This window comes from Lentinus tigrinus (assembly GCF_003813185.1).
Source record: "Lentinus tigrinus ALCF2SS1-7 unplaced genomic scaffold L226scaffold_24, whole genome shotgun sequence".
In the NCBI taxonomy this organism is placed as follows: Eukaryota; Fungi; Basidiomycota; class Agaricomycetes; order Polyporales; family Polyporaceae; genus Lentinus; species Lentinus tigrinus.
In genome coordinates, this window is record NW_027137933.1 from 310,964 (window position 1) to 325,357 (window position 14,394).

The 14,394-nt window shown below is 58.3% G+C and overlaps 7 protein-coding genes across 7 annotated transcripts; 3 read left to right on the forward strand and 4 right to left on the reverse strand.

Annotated features, from left to right (window-relative positions):
• Positions 1-195: 195 nt before the first annotated feature.
• On the reverse strand, positions 196-1,273 carry L226DRAFT_467336 (uncharacterized protein; the record flags this gene model as incomplete). Its single annotated transcript, XM_067676050.1, has 4 exons — positions 196-270; positions 344-631; positions 710-1,093; positions 1,154-1,273. Coding segments are annotated over 4 exons (867 nt in total), but the record flags the coding sequence as incomplete, so codon positions are not given.
• A 576-nt stretch (positions 1,274-1,849) lies between these two features.
• On the reverse strand, positions 1,850-2,068 carry L226DRAFT_433046 (uncharacterized protein; the record flags this gene model as incomplete). Its single annotated transcript, XM_067674725.1, has 1 exon — positions 1,850-2,068. A coding segment is annotated over one exon (219 nt), but the record flags the coding sequence as incomplete, so codon positions are not given.
• A 454-nt stretch (positions 2,069-2,522) lies between these two features.
• On the forward strand, positions 2,523-3,155 carry L226DRAFT_524845 (uncharacterized protein; the record flags this gene model as incomplete). Its single annotated transcript, XM_067678917.1, has 1 exon — positions 2,523-3,155. The coding sequence occupies one exon, from the start codon at positions 2,523-2,525 to the stop codon at positions 3,153-3,155; it is 633 nt and encodes a 210-aa protein (XP_067532844.1).
• Positions 3,156-5,616: 2,461 nt separating this feature from the next.
• L226DRAFT_524846 (uncharacterized protein) lies at positions 5,617-7,607 on the reverse strand (the record flags this gene model as incomplete). Its single annotated transcript, XM_067678918.1, has 2 exons — positions 5,617-6,611; positions 6,716-7,607. The coding sequence occupies 2 exons, from the start codon at positions 7,605-7,607 to the stop codon at positions 5,617-5,619; spliced, it is 1,887 nt and encodes a 628-aa protein (XP_067532845.1).
• A 447-nt stretch (positions 7,608-8,054) lies between these two features.
• On the reverse strand, positions 8,055-8,936 carry L226DRAFT_537378 (uncharacterized protein). Its single transcript, XM_067681318.1, has 2 exons — positions 8,540-8,936; positions 8,055-8,396 (listed from the first exon to the last, which is right to left on the reverse strand). Exons 1-2 carry the CDS (start codon positions 8,613-8,615, stop codon positions 8,236-8,238), a joined length of 237 nt encoding a protein of 78 aa, XP_067532846.1. The 5' UTR covers positions 8,616-8,936; the 3' UTR covers positions 8,055-8,235.
• A 774-nt stretch (positions 8,937-9,710) lies between these two features.
• On the forward strand, positions 9,711-10,310 carry L226DRAFT_573324 (uncharacterized protein; the record flags this gene model as incomplete). Its single annotated transcript, XM_067684832.1, has 2 exons — positions 9,711-9,798; positions 9,865-10,310. The coding sequence occupies 2 exons, from the start codon at positions 9,711-9,713 to the stop codon at positions 10,308-10,310; spliced, it is 534 nt and encodes a 177-aa protein (XP_067532847.1).
• Positions 10,311-12,565: 2,255 nt separating this feature from the next.
• On the forward strand, positions 12,566-13,620 carry L226DRAFT_158152 (uncharacterized protein). The gene is made up of 3 exons (XM_067672508.1): positions 12,566-12,611; positions 12,694-13,233; positions 13,287-13,620. The coding sequence occupies exons 2-3, from the start codon at positions 12,874-12,876 to the stop codon at positions 13,488-13,490; spliced, it is 564 nt and encodes a 187-aa protein (XP_067532848.1). The 5' UTR covers positions 12,566-12,611; positions 12,694-12,873; the 3' UTR covers positions 13,491-13,620.
• The last annotated feature ends 774 nt before the right edge of the window (positions 13,621-14,394 follow it).

The window sequence follows — 14,394 nt, forward strand, 5'->3', positions numbered from 1 at the left end:
GCTCGGAGAGCATCTTGGCGGCGGGAGATAGAAGTTAGTGACGTTGTCCGTCAATTCTTTCCAGGTACCACCGACGTTGCTGACCTGCGCCTGGCCGCCCAACAGACCCTCGGTTCCGACCTCCTTGGCGACACGCGTGACATTGTCCGTCAAGCCCTGTCATCCCGGTTCCGCATAAATCGCCTCGCTTCTTGGTCATCGCAGGTTCGCGACGGCCTTGGTGACCTCGGAGATCGACCGCACTTGATCCGTCAAGTTCGTGGCCATTTTCTGCACATCGTCGTTCATGAGTTTCTCGGCTGCGGCGATTGCGGCTGATGTGCCAGGGAAGTACGATACTTACGTTGACATTCCTGGTCAAATCCGCCCAAGTGCCCTGGACACCCTCGACGCGAGCTTGACCACCAAGAATACCTTGGGTACCGACTTCCAACGCGACACGTGTGACCTCCGATGCGAATGCGCTCAACTGGTCCACCATGGAGTTGACCGTGCGCTTCAACGTGAGCATCTCGCCCTCGACCTCGACCTCGACGTCGATCTTCTGCGTCAAGTCACCGCGAGCGATGGCGGTCGTGACTTTGGCGATGGACCGCACTTGATCCGTCAAGCTCGAACACATCCGATTAACCTAACCATCCCCGACGTCAGAAAACGAACGCCTGATCAACCCAAATCAAAATCTGCGATTGAGCGACTGATGACTTACGTTACGCATCAACTCTTGCCATACTCCCTCGACGTCTGGTACGTGCGCCTGACCACCCAATTGACCTTTGGAACCGACTTCCATCGTTACTCGTGTGACTTCTGCCGTTAATGCTCTAAGCCGGACCACCATGCCGTTGACCGTATTCTTGAGTTCCAGTATTTCGCCGCGAGCGTCGACCTCGATTTGCTTGGACAAGTCGCCCAGTGCGACAGCCTTGGTGACCTTTGCGATAGACCGTACGTGCGTCGGCAGTTCAGCCATCGTGTCGTCCCGTGCGTAGCGACGAGCGGAAATTGCATAAGTAAGGAAGACGTACCCTTCCGTACCGACTTCCTGAGATACACGAGTGACTTCCTTCGCGAACTGGCCGAGTTTGTCCACCTGTTTCCCGAAGACAGATCAGCGCCGGCGCTCCGTCAAGCGAGAGTCATTCAAACGCACCATGGCATTGATGACGTCCTTGAGCTGGATCATGACCATGCCCTGCACGGGCACCGTAATCTTTTGGGACAAGTCTCCACGAGCGACAGCGTTGCAGACGCGCGCGACATCCTGAACCTGGGTCTACAACAGTTTGAGCTCGTCAACCGCGCTCATGCCGGACTCGAAGGCCGCCGCGGCGAGAGGACCGGGCGGAACCACGAGGGGGGAAGAGACTTCGCCAGTAGACATGTTCACGATCTTGGAGATGGTGGCCGTATCCGTGATTAATCTGCCGCAACCGGGGCACGACACATGGTCGGCCTGAACCGAGGGGGGAGCCGAAGCAATGCTAGGGTTGTTCGTCGTGCCGGCAGCACGGCGAATCTTGTCCAGAGTGTTCACGACACCGTCAAGGTTGATGGTCATACCGTTGGGGGTGCGACCGGTGCCGTGACCGTTCGACACAGGGTGGGGGGTGGGCTCGCTGCTGCTATCTTCGCTGATGTTGTCGGACATTTCGACGTCCTTCATATCGTCGAGCGTGCCCGGGATGCTCTCGACGGAGCTTGTGGGAGTGAAAAAGGGAGACACTCACGATGAACGGTTGGCAAATGTGCTGATGTCGGTGCAGGTCGTGTCGCTGAGAGACGAACCGGAAGAGGACATAGGAGGGCTGTCGCCGACACTTCGTCGCTTCTTGGACTCTGGGCCACAGTTCTCCGCGGCACGAATAGAGTTCAGAGCCTCCTCCGCGGTCCACATCCGACGCGCCATTGCACTAAGAGAGCGGTGAATGCTCTCGATCTGCCAATCGGTCGGGCCGTCACACTTGGGGATGGGCGTCGGGAGGGAGGGGCCGAGCTCGTAGACGGACAAGAGAGCGACAAGATGGGTGAAAAAGGGATGTTGGGAATGTTGTGGAACGGACGCCATCGTCGCTGAGGTCGAGCGCAACGACGGGGAAAAGGTCGGGGGCGACGAGCGCGACAGCGGAGAGGGAGAGAGCGATGTCCAAGACTCCGGGCCAAATATCTCCGATCCTTGTTCTGCGTGCAAGCGTCGACCATGGAACCAGTGACTTCTCATCTCTACCCTGTGGCCCTGCAGATCCGGTGCCCAAGCACGAGCTCGCAGACAATCGCAGTGCCGCAGGGAGAGGTTATCAACCCCTGCGATATCAGTAGGTTAGCCCTTACCCGCAGCAACAGGATGGTACGGAATGTACCTTTCTCTACGAAATGTACCTGGCTCCTTTGGCGTCCTGCGAGTGTTGGTGGAAAAGACTGGTGGGAGAGGGTAAGCAAACTACGTCCGAGTCGTGCAATGCTGCGCCCAACGCAAGGTTCCCACGCTTTGTTCTCTTCCTCGTGCTTCACCATCTCTTGCCATGTATTCCTGCAACGCATCTGGCTGCAAGTTTCAAACCACAAGCGCGTCACGCTGGGGCTATCACAAGGACCACTGTGAACATAGCACGGCAAGCATTGCGAACTTCGTCAGCAAACGCAAAATCGAGCTCGAGGAGTTTCGGGAGTTCAAGCGAGCTCGTCTGGAGAATCAGAGGAGGCATGAGGACCTAGTTGAACCAGTAAGTAACATTGTACTCGAAGTCCTGGGCTTGGACGACTCGGACACGGATGACTTGGTCAACTCGCACTTGGACGACTCGGACGCGGACAAATTGTTGCGCAGCCCCGGCGCATCCGGTACTGCGCAGGGAAAACGTACCGCAAAGCGTCGTCATGCAAGCACTGAGCCCGAAGACTCGGAACAAGAGCATCGTGGTCGCGACGACCGCAGTGACCGGGCATCAAAAAGGCGCAGGATGGACGAGGATGACAATGACGACGACGACGACGACGACGAGGGACCTGGGTCAGACGAGGCGGCGCAGCAGTCGGATGGTACAGAGGATAGGTCAGACCTGGAGGACGAAGAGTCCATGCTTGGTAACGTCGAACACGATGAGGACTACCATCTGGACGATGTATACGAAGTAGAAGGCTTTTCCCGGCTTTAGTACAGCTGTTTGCGAAATCAATGTCATTCGGGCTCCGACGACGCGCGCGCGAATAATTCCAAAAAATCGAAAAAATCAGAAGCCGTGTCTGCGCTGTTCACGGCTACGTACCCATTAAACATAACCAAATTACATGAATCGTTAGAGCACCTTGAGAGCTACAGGTTTAGGAAGTTTGAAGGGAATTCGACAAGATTTGAGGGCGCAGCGGGCGAAGGAAGTCGGCTGAGCACTGGTGTGAGGGAGCGCTGGACAGGCGCCACCAGGCGCCACCAAGTCGCGAGTCTTAGAATTCAGTTGCACCTCTTCCATTGACCTTTAACTCTGGCGTAATCAGTTACAAGGATTTCTTGAACAAATTGTTACGCCTGTGAAGTTGAATGAAGGTAGTAGATGGCTCCGTTCATGAGATAGCGCATCCAGCTCATAATGTGAGCAAGGTGTCTCCAAGACGCAATTCTGTGCCAACTCGGCTCCATTTAACCACTCAGGTATACTATAATACTCATATTTACCTCCTCCAATTACTCCTTGGAGACGAGAACACTGCCTATGTGTGGTTATAGACGACAACATCCTGGCGTCACTTTGGCGCCTATTGCGAGAATTTACCGCGGCGGTTGGCAGACAAAGAAATCTAGGCATGTACCTCTAGATTTCTCTGTCTTTGATCTCTATACGCACCTTGGGCCAGACTACGATGTATATAGATACAATTACAGTGACCAGCTCACGAAGAAAGGAAGTCAAACTCTGGCCATGAGCTGGTGACCTGCTGGTGACACTGGCCCCATATCTCGTCATCCAGCCATGCTATTCACCTCATTCAAGCTTGCAGGCAACTCGTAAGCATATAGGGTGGGTTCTGTGTCATTCAGGTGGGAGAAACAGTGCGTTCTTTGGGACCTCTCGAATTTCTCGATTTTTTTGAATTAATCGCGTCGTTTGCGCGCTCGCGTAGTCGGAGTCCGAATGACATTGATTTCGCAAACAGCTGTAATTCACAGCGCTCATTTGTCGCCTTCGAAACTGCGCGGCACTGTGCGCCTCTTCTAACTTGAACTATACAACTTTTGGCCGCTTCAACGTTGGTTCTAGAGCTAGATCTATAGCTAACGATGGTACATCGCAGTGCAATACAGAGTATGATAGAACAATCGCAGCACATCGCATGGAAATACAATGTAACGTAGCCTCTCGCAGGCCCCCACGATGTGCTATAGCACGCTGTAGCACACCATCTGCGCAGACGGCGCCTATCGTGTGCTACAGCCACCGTAGCGCGCTATCGTACCCGCACCGTTTCGCTGATGGCATCACCGTGACTAGTACTGACTTCAGCAGCCCGGGCCGAGTCGTTGTAACTCAAGCGGTGGGTGGTACATTCATGCCAGACGCGTTACTTACGTCCGAGCGACATTCGACCCGCCGCGGGCGGGAGTGGTAATGGTACATAGCCTTAGTGCCAGTAAGGCAGCCCCTGAGCATCGTCGGTGCACTGTACTATGTAGCTAGGACAGACGGAGTCGTGCAGACACAGGACGTGGTGGTGCCACTGTGCGAGGCTGTCACGAGTGATGAGCGCGACGTGATGCCAGGGAGGATGGAAAACTGTCGCTGGGTAGTAGTAGGCACTGGCGCAACCGCTCTGCTGGACGCTGGGTGCCGGCCTCAGGCTCTCTGGCTCGGCCGGCCCCTGCCTGCACTGACTTCTCGACTGCGGACGGTCACCCTCTCGACTCGTGCACGCAAGCAAATGTAGTAGTTCATGGTGTCTTATAGATAGAGGACTATATTGTCATGAAATTGTATAATAATCAGGCAACCCGCGCACTCCATTGCAATCGGCTTTGAGTCGGCCCACGGAATCATACACTGACAGGGGGCTGTCAGTAAGACGGTTCCCGATTGGGCAATGCAGACGCCCAGTACTCGGACTGGAGTCTGGAGTTGAGGTTGAGGTTGAGGTTTGAGGTTCAATAATCGGGAAGTTTAGCAGTTTAGCAGTCTGAATCTGTCGAGACCACTGACGAGCCCTTGCACTTGCACTTGCACTTGTATCGAGATGTTGAAGTGCAGGAGATCTAGAGGTGCGCCCTAGCTATGGGTGCGATTCGTGCTGCTGCTGCTGCTGCTGTAGGACCCGCCGTCTTGAGAGTGTTCCCGGAGTCATGTAGTATGTACAGACAGTGATCAATGGTGGCCGGAAGCAGCAGCGAGGCCAGCCAGTAGCTTCGGATCCTATGTATGTAAGTATATAACATGCACTAACAAATATCTGCGGCCAGCCGCCAGCCAGCCTGTTCAGGCGCAGAGTCTTCCTCCCCCCGGGAACTCGAAACTCCGTCATACGGCTACGATACGATACATATATTGTTACAGTCAAGAATCAAAGACCACGCCATGATGCATGGTGCATGGTGCACGATCACCGAAACAGAAACATCCCTAATTATCACTCCTACTGCGTCAACGACCGCCGCATGCCCGCACTGGCAGCACATCCCACTCCCACCGCGCGCAACGGCAACGTCAACGCGGGCGGAGGCGGCGGCTGCTCCCGGGCCCAGTGGACGTGGTGGACCTTCACCACCTTCACTGGCACACTGGCAGGCGCAGGCTTCCGAGTCTCCGCGTCGTTGTTGTTGTCGTTGTCGTTGTGCAGCTGCAGCTCGCGCACTGCCGACCTGTGCACGTCGCCCACATCGCCCGCATCGCCCACGTTGCCTACTGGGACAAGTAATGGCATGCTGTTGGCGTTGGAGCCGGAGGGGGCGGGCCTGCGGTTCCGGTTGCGGTTCTGCAGCGTCTGCAGGTCGCGCTCGAGGCCGTTCTCCAGCTCGCGCACGACGCGCTCTGCACGGTCACCCTCGTCCACGTCAACGTCAACGTCAACTTCCACGTCAACATCAACGGAGTGCAAGTCCGAGGCGGCCCACGGATGGGACCACGGGAGCACCGCGCGCGCGTCGCACCCCCGCAGCATGAAGAAGCCCCAGTCCCGCCCTGTCTCAGTCTCAGTCTCAGTCTCAGTCCGGGTCCCGCTGCCGGTGTCGCTGCTGTCGGTGGTGGGGGAGGGGGAGGGGGAGGGGGAGGGCGCCTGCGCGCGGTTGACGGCGCGCACGAGCATGACGCAGGGGTAGCACGGGAGCGCGGAGGTCGCGATGTATGGGTGCACGGAGAGCGCGTTGTCGACGATGTGTCTGAGGAGGACGCTCTCGGGGTGCGGTGCGGTCCGCCGCGAGCTCGAGGAGGCGAAGGTGGACGTGGACGTGGACGTGGACGAGGATGTGGACGATGCGGGAGCGGGGGCAGGGGCGGGGGGCTCGACCCATTCGACCGCCCACTGGAGCGGGAGGGCGAGCGAGACGCCGCCGCACCTCGCGAGGGACACGAGCGTGTCGACGAGCATGGAGAGTGCGCAGGCGTCCTCGATGACTTGTATCGCGCCGGGGTCTGTCGCGTTCACAAATTCACAATCAGTACTCGTAGTCTGAGCGTCACTAGTCGCTGTGCGCGCTCGCCGAGAGAGAGAGGAGACAGTACTCAGTGGAACTCACCGATATCCTCGACCGTCCAACACAGCTCCCAGTCCTCGTGCAGCGCCTGGTGCGCAGCCCACCCCGCGACGCACGCCGCGGCCAGCGAGCGCGCATCGGTCTCTTGCTCTTGCTCTTGCTCTGGCTCTGGCTCCGTGCAGCGCATGAGCAGCGCGAGGTTCATGCACAGCGTGCCGAGCGGTGTGTGTGTGTCCGTGTCCGTGTCCGACGGGCCCTCCTCCTCCTCCTCCTCCTTCTCCTTGTCCGGCACTGGCACTGGCACGTTCTCGCTGAGCCGCTGCAGCACGTCGGCGAGGCGGCCGGAGTCCCGGATGCGCGCGCGGAGCTTCGCGTAGCACGCGCGGAACACGCTCGCGGCGAGGACCATGGTGGTCTTGGGGTGCGCTGCGAGTTCGACGGTGGGCGCGTCGCTGGGCGCGTCGTTGGGGGCGTCCGAGTCCGAGTCTTGTTCTTCCGCGACGGCGCGCATGGCCGCGATCCAGGCGGCAACATCGCGCTTCAGGTCGTCCGGCGCTCCGGCGTCGGTGGCGACGTACAGCGTGACGCGCTCGGAGGTGAGTGTGAGCGCGACGGCCGCGGATGCGCAGGAGACGTGCAGCGAGCAGAGGGTGGCGATGGTTTCGAGCAGCTTGCGCTGGAGGGTGTGCGGCGCGCTCTGGCCGTGGCCGTGCCAGCCTCCCGTCGTCGCGCCGGATGTGCTAGGGTTCTTCGCTGTGTGCGGGAGGAGCTCGCTGACATGGGCTTGGACGGATGGGGACGGCCCGGGTGACTGCAGCAGAGGGGAGAGCGCGGCGAGGAGGGCGTCGATGCGGGATGATGCATATGCAGATGCCTGCTGCTGCTGCTGCTCCCCGTCGCGAGGGCAGAGAGTGCTGGTGTGAGTATTACCCATGGTGTGCGGACCAGCGCGATAGAGGCTAGAGAGCAAGGGCGAGAGTACTAAGAAAGGAGGAAAACGCGGCGCGGAAGCTGAAGAGAAGTGGGCAGGTTATCGGGAGGCCGCTACAGTCGGGTCTGTGTCGTCAGCCTCCGAGCGGCGTTCAGTGTTCACCTCGACGTCGACGCAGCTCCTCAACGTCAGCCAGGCTGCAGCCGCCTAGTATGTCAGCCCCAAGACCCCAACGAGACTCGAGTCCGTGTATTTGTCCCGCAGGCCAGAGCTACGGCGGCAAGAAGGCACGCGCTAGTAGGAACACTCTCCCGGACGAAGCTTGCCCTTGCAGATACATGATATGTCGCAGGCTCGCAGAGAGTCACAGCGTTGGATGTCGGAAGGTCGGGGAGCGAAAGAATCAGAGATGGCGGTCGAGGACAAGGCGGTAAGCGCCAGGCAGCCCGATGCACATGCCTTGCTGCCTCGGTGCAATAGCTGATAGAGTACGCGGTAGCTCCACAGTCCAGAGTCCGTAGTCCGAGTAGCCGCGGTGCATTATAATGGTACAATATGCTACAAATCCATGACCGTATGTCCTCCACACTAGGACTGGTATCGTGGCGTCATCCGGATTCCGAAAGGGTATTCATGCAAGAGCCTGGAGCCTCGCTTGATTCGCGTCTGATGCTCCGGAGGCGACGTCGGTCGCAATGACGGTGATCGTCCGAGTCGTGGTGACAAACACCGGGCTGTACGACGAGATTGTGGACGTGATGATGCACGGGTCTTCGTGCTGGGAGTCAAGCACTGCAAGGACGAGGACGAGGACGAGGACGGGGGTCAGCAATTGCAACAAGGGGTACCCCGAGGGAGGATAAGACATGGAAAATGGAAACCGTCCGTCGTCCGAACTAACGGGAAATGTAGAGATGGAGATGGAGAGCACGCACCTTCGCTGCTGACACCGCCGCACATCGCCAGGGCAAGGAGGGTAAACGCGGAGAGCTGGATCGTAGGAGTGCGCATGATGGATGATGGATGGTATGTAGTTTGTTGGGATCGACGCGAGGCCAGACTCCGCCACATATATGCAATTACCGTAGCATCCGCTGGAGCTCCTCATGTTCTAACGGGAACACTTCGACATACCATATTTCGCGGTTCCGCGTCTCGATCCTGACGTCCCACTTCTCCATGGTCAGCCGCCGTCACTAACCTCGTGCTTCATAGCACCACGTTGAGCTTGAGCTTGAGCCGAAACCGTAGGTACTGACGCTGGATACTGAGTACTGGTACTGAGTGCTGATGATGAGCAAGTAGTGAGCAGAGAGACAAGGTGGAGGAACTTGAAGAGCGTTGGAGTAACACTGAACAGAACCGGGAGAAAGGCTTCGGTCTTTGCCGGGAATGAGATAAGATTGGATAGGCGCGCGTCAGGTCCAGGCTGTCCAGGCGCTTCACCTGTCCTTCGTCTCTTTGCTCCTCCCATGTCGCCAGCATACCGTTATGTATTCTCAGGCCAAGGTCACAAGAATAGCGAGTGCGTCTACAGTATGAATTGTCTGTGCTTGATGCTCTGACTGACGGACAGTAAATTCTATCATGCAGGATTATCAACACACTAGAGCTGTGTCGCTTGTCACGGTGACGTTGAGTGTCCACGGCCATGTTTCGCCATCGCACCGCCGTGGAAGTTCAGGCAAATTCAACATGCCCGATGACCGTTGCGTGAGTAGCTATGCATGAGGTTCAACCGCCATTCATTCCGGCTGCGGGACCCCGGTGGATCCTCCATACCTCTCTCAGGCGGCTCTGGGTCACCCGCGAACACGGCTTGTCGCGGGGCTGTTGGGAGTGGAGTCGCTTCGTAAGGAGGGTAACGGAGCTGCCAACGGCGAAGACGCGCCGTCGTGCGCAGCAGCGCTGTGGAGGCACCCCATTGATGCAGCACAGGCGAAGGAACAGAGCCCTAGGGCGCAAGGTGCGTGCTCATATATACTTGCTGGGGGTGCACGAAACAGCACGGCCTTCTTCTCCCTTTCTCGCCTCTCGCTGCACGACACGCATACCGTCTCGTCCGCCATTCCTTCCTCTGTTCACGTCTTAGAGAGACACACTGCCATGTTCTCCGCCGCCAAGCTCATCGTGCTCTCCCTCGCGCTCACCTACTGCGGTGTCCTCGCCCAAGACTCAACGGTGACGGATACAGGTACGTGCCCCCTTTGCCCCTCTCACACTCTGTCCACTCACGCCGCACGCCGCACGCCGCCCATAGACACTGCCCTCACCACATCCTCCGATTCCGAGTTGCCAACCGGGGCGACGGACACTCTCGTGACAGCGAGCACCACCACAGGAGACACCATCCTGCCCACATCCACCGACTCCACCGATGTGTCCGTCACCGATTCTTCCGCAACCGAAACGGACACCGAGACTGTGTCGTCGGGCATCGGTGCGACGTCCCTGCCGAGTCTGTCGGACTCGCTCACGTTCAGCCTCTCTACCACGCCTGCAAGCTCGGGCTCGACTACGAGGAGCGTCGCGACCTTGCTCTCGTCGAGCGGGACGGGCACGGGCTCGACGAGCGCGGCCTCCGGGACGGGCACGAGCCTGAACAACGCTGCTGTGCCCCTCGCGATGCCGGCGTTTGGCCCTGCCGGTGTCGCAGCGGGCATGACGTTCCTGGGTGCGTTTGCCGGTGTGGGTATGGCGTTGTGAGGGGACGAGGTTGGTGAAGACGACGCACGAGCGAGCGATATGCTCGTGGAGTCGGTGAGGCATCATCGATCATCATGGACCCGGACTCGGACTTGGTTGTGTGGTGTGTACGGCGGACTTCGCGCATGTTGTTGTTGTGGGCCGTATGTATCGTTGGACGATGGACATTGTTACATGTATACCACGCTAGTAGTATGACGTTGGAGAGCTTGGATGGAGCCTCCTTGTCAGTGACTTAGCTCCGGTGGTCTGCGACTTCACCGTAGTTATCTGATAAGCTTACTTAGAATAAGATGGACTTACTCCAAGTTGAAGTCAGCTCTCCCGTATTTGGCCGACGCGCCTCCGACGCGACGCGTCGCGTAGCTCGATCGACGAACTTGCTTTCCCCTCGACCACGACCGTCTCACACCTTGCTGCCTGCGACGAAATGGATGATCTTTGGACTGTTCACGAGATGGAGACCCAGCATAAATCGCGATGCGCTACAACGACTCGGAGGCTCGTCTGGGTGAGTCTCACCGCGCACGGAATTATAGGCCATAGGTACTGAGAAGGGATGTGCTCGCCGTACAGGACCTGCACACGATGTGGGGCTCATTCTATGCAACGTACACATCAATATGGGGCCTAAGCTGCCGTATGAAACATACGGGCTGGGAGACAACAATGGTGGCGGTGATTAGCAGCATATATGCTCCGTGACGACGCGAGATGCTACAGGTGAGCTTGTACGCAGGCAAATCGTCCGAGAAGCTGTCCTGAGAAGTGACATGTGTCTCCTCCTGCAGTCCTGAGCGCGTGTTCAGAGCGGCCTATTCAGACATGCCATTACAAGAACCGAGAAGAACTGCCTGCAACCGCGTAATCTCCGTCAATTGTCTACGCTGTCTGATCGGGCTCCCAGGCTGAACATACACTCTGAACTTGGACGTGGTCGCTGATTGGGTTCTTGGGGCTGGCTAAAGGTACGAACGCCGCTGTGTGTCCGAGGCGTGTCCTGATGGGCGGGGATCGAGAACAGGTGTCGGGCTCTGCGTGCTTCGCGGAGTGGACGCGCCCTGTGCCGCCGTTCGTCTGTCGGTCGGCATACTCTGTCGTTACGGCCCGTTGCAAGCCTTGCGACACGTCGAACACGCCCTGGACGACATGCGTCTCCCTGCGTTCTGTCGGCCAGATCATACCAAGCACGAAACGTCGCGCTCTAACGACACGAAAGGAACCGGGAAGTTAGTCTACTGACGTGCAGGAACGTATGAATCGCCTTCTCATGGGAGCCTCCCTCACAGACTGTATGCGTAGTGTGACTTGGTGTGTCCGCATGGGCTCACCATCCGTCCACGCTATCCCCGCTCCCCGCTCGTCCTGTCCGGCGGCTCGAGTGCTCGCTTTATATTGAGTCGGGCCGGGCCATTCACGGTGCGCCCTCGAGGTCCAGGTACGAATATCTCAAGTGATAGAATGATCTTGAGGTGTGCTGACAGGGCGCGCAGGCACGTACACCGTACCTTCTTTGTGTATGCGATTCGACGTCGGCATGGCGTATTTGAAGGCGCGCGCGCGCACTGGTCACCGTGTTAGTGCGGCTGCTATACCTGATGGAGGTGTACTAGCGTTTGCTCTGGACCCTGCCTCACCATAGGAGCCTGAGGTACAGCGCACGGTGCCTCAGAGGAGCCAGCCCGGTCCATGGCCGCTAGTGGAATGTGAGGCGGCCTTCCTCGGGCCGCACGATCTGGTCAGGAGTCACTCACTAATCAGGATCGCACATTTGGTGCCCGTCACAGAATCCTTTCAGACAGCCCCATTCGACCGGCCGACAAAGCTTCGTCTCGGGTCTCGAGCCCTCGAGGCTCAAGGGCCAAGTCTTGGCTTGGCTGGTCCACGTCAGGTCGAGTAGCGTTCGTTCCCCTGGACCACGCCACATACCTGACACCTCGCGGTATGGGCACGCAGTGATGTGCATTGCTGTTTATCATCCTCTGTGATTGGCGTTGGAACCACGAGCGACATGCCCTGTGGAGCTCAAGGGTCTCGACAGCAAACAGCGGCTGTACCGCCAGGCGTCGGTCTTCGTGTCCGCGGCAATGAAATATTCATATTGCCCCTTGCTCCTGCAGCACGTAAGTCAGTCAAGCGTGGCCGGGAAGACCGACAGATTCACCTCGCACATTGTCGTATGGCAGCGCCCAGCCGATGCGGTACTTTCGCTGCAGTGTGTTCACCATGGTCCATGGACGGTGCAAGCAGTGGCGGAGTTACACGCAGACGCAGAGGGGCGGCGTGTGTTCCCGGGACCTGGTGAGTCCTCACGCACTGCATCACAGTATGCAAACCATCTCAGCTTATATGTACCGATTACCGCGGTGATTCTATCATATAGGTCTCGACTTCCGCTTCATAACAAGCAACGCTGCAGACAGACGGACCATCCCCTGCCGGCGCGTCGCCTCGAGAGGATCGGTCGCTCCCTGCGCGGCATTCGGACCATTCGGAGCTTGGTTCTTACGCTGGGATCGTACGCCGGCCGAAATGAAATTGTCAGTCCTTTGTGAAGTCGGCCATGCATATTGGTCAGGTACCCGAACGTGCCGCACCGCGCCCGCAATGTCCACGCATGTCGGCTTTCTCGCCCGCCTGTTGTCGGCTTGCGCCAAGTAGCCGGAGGGATCGACTCTCGACGAGCAGCTCTGGGCCTGCCAACGAGGCTTTCATGCCCGTCTGCGGCGTGCCGGCACTCACTTTACTAACTGGGTCGCCAGGAGAGGCAAGTTCTCGTGGCGCTCCAACGCCCTCGCATCTCTCTTCCACAGTCGGACTACTTTGGCAGATCCACGAACCTTCTGCGGCCACGGTGCTCAGGCCCCACTGTAGGCGTCGAGGCCATTCGAGCTTGGCCGTGGGCTGCGTCGGCAGTGCACTCGTGAGTCCCGTTCGTGTATTTGGGGTTGGCGCCCCAGGCTTACGACACCGCAGCTGGTTATGGATGGAGTCACAGTTTGTCCGGATGTACGTGGTCTCCAAAGCCACACAACCGCCCTCGGCTCGTGTCCGTCCGAACGTCCGAGTATTCGGGTCCTTGGACGTCGTGGTCAAGTCGTGTCCGGCGGCGTGTGGGCGAGGCACAGAATATCATCAAAGTTCGCAGTTCCTGAGGCTTCAGCTTGGAATAGCATTTGATCAGCGCCTGGCTATGGTGGTGCTCGTACGAGCCGTGGCGAGCCCAGGTCCCGGGAATAGGAGCCTTGGTCCCGCTGTTCTGCTGCATCCAAGGGAGAAGACCTTGAATCAGAAGATAGATGGTGTGCTCCCGTGGTTGAACCTTATCGCACAAACGTCGAAGACGAGGTCTGCGCTCCGTGGATTTGAATAGACGTTCGGCGGCGGCTTCCATGCTTCGGCTGTTCTGATACTGTGCGTCTGACCACTCTTGAATCTAGGTCGTCTGACGCTGACCTGTGGTACTCCTCAGATGCGTTCAGGCAAAATATCCGCTGATGGCGCTGGATATCTGGTCGGGAAGCAGGTACAGTGGTTGGAAGGCAGCGCCTCCGTTCAAGCAAGCTCTGGATAGGCTACGGCTGTGTGTCCCCCAGTACGTACGCAGCACGGTCGGCTTTGCCGGCTCAATTCTAACGCGGTCCAGACCAACAAGGCCCGACAAGGAGCGCTGGGCTGGAACGCTCCATTCCGGTGCCCAATGCAGTGTCTGATCGCACGGAAGGGCACGAACGTACATTTTGGATCGTTCTCTGCAGCTTAGCGAGCCTTCGCGGGTGCACTGACCACGGCAGCCCTCGTCTTTGCCAGCGCAATCTCCGTATAAGTACACCCGTGCTTCTGCCGGTTCGTGTGCAAGAAGCAGAGCCCATCTGGGCCATCCTGCGGTATCGGTCGTCGATCGCTGGACCGCCGCAACATTACCGCGAGAGGGGCTTGCAGAATTCTGTGCCCTCCGACGAACGCGTGCAATCCGCCACCCTCGCAGTGCGCCTGCGGAGATTTCCAGGGTTGTCGTGATCGAGCCCAGCGGCAAGACTTGGTATGTATCCCAGTCGAGACCGAGCCACTCGCGACTCCGCCC

Coding starts and splice junctions, on each gene's coding strand:
- L226DRAFT_537378 (XM_067681318.1), bottom strand. CDS start 8,615: ATGCGCACTCCTACGATCCAGCTCTCCGCGTTTACCCTCCTTGCCCTG. Junction 8,397..8,539: donor CGGCGGTGTCAGCAGCGAAG/GTGCGTGCTCTC, acceptor TCGTCCTTGCAG/TGCTTGACTCCCAGCACGAA.
- L226DRAFT_158152 (XM_067672508.1), top strand. CDS start 12,874: ATGCATATTGGTCAGGTACCCGAACGTGCCGCACCGCGCCCGCAATGT. Junction 13,234..13,286: donor GCTGCGTCGGCAGTGCACTC/GTGAGTCCCGTT, acceptor ACGACACCGCAG/CTGGTTATGGATGGAGTCAC.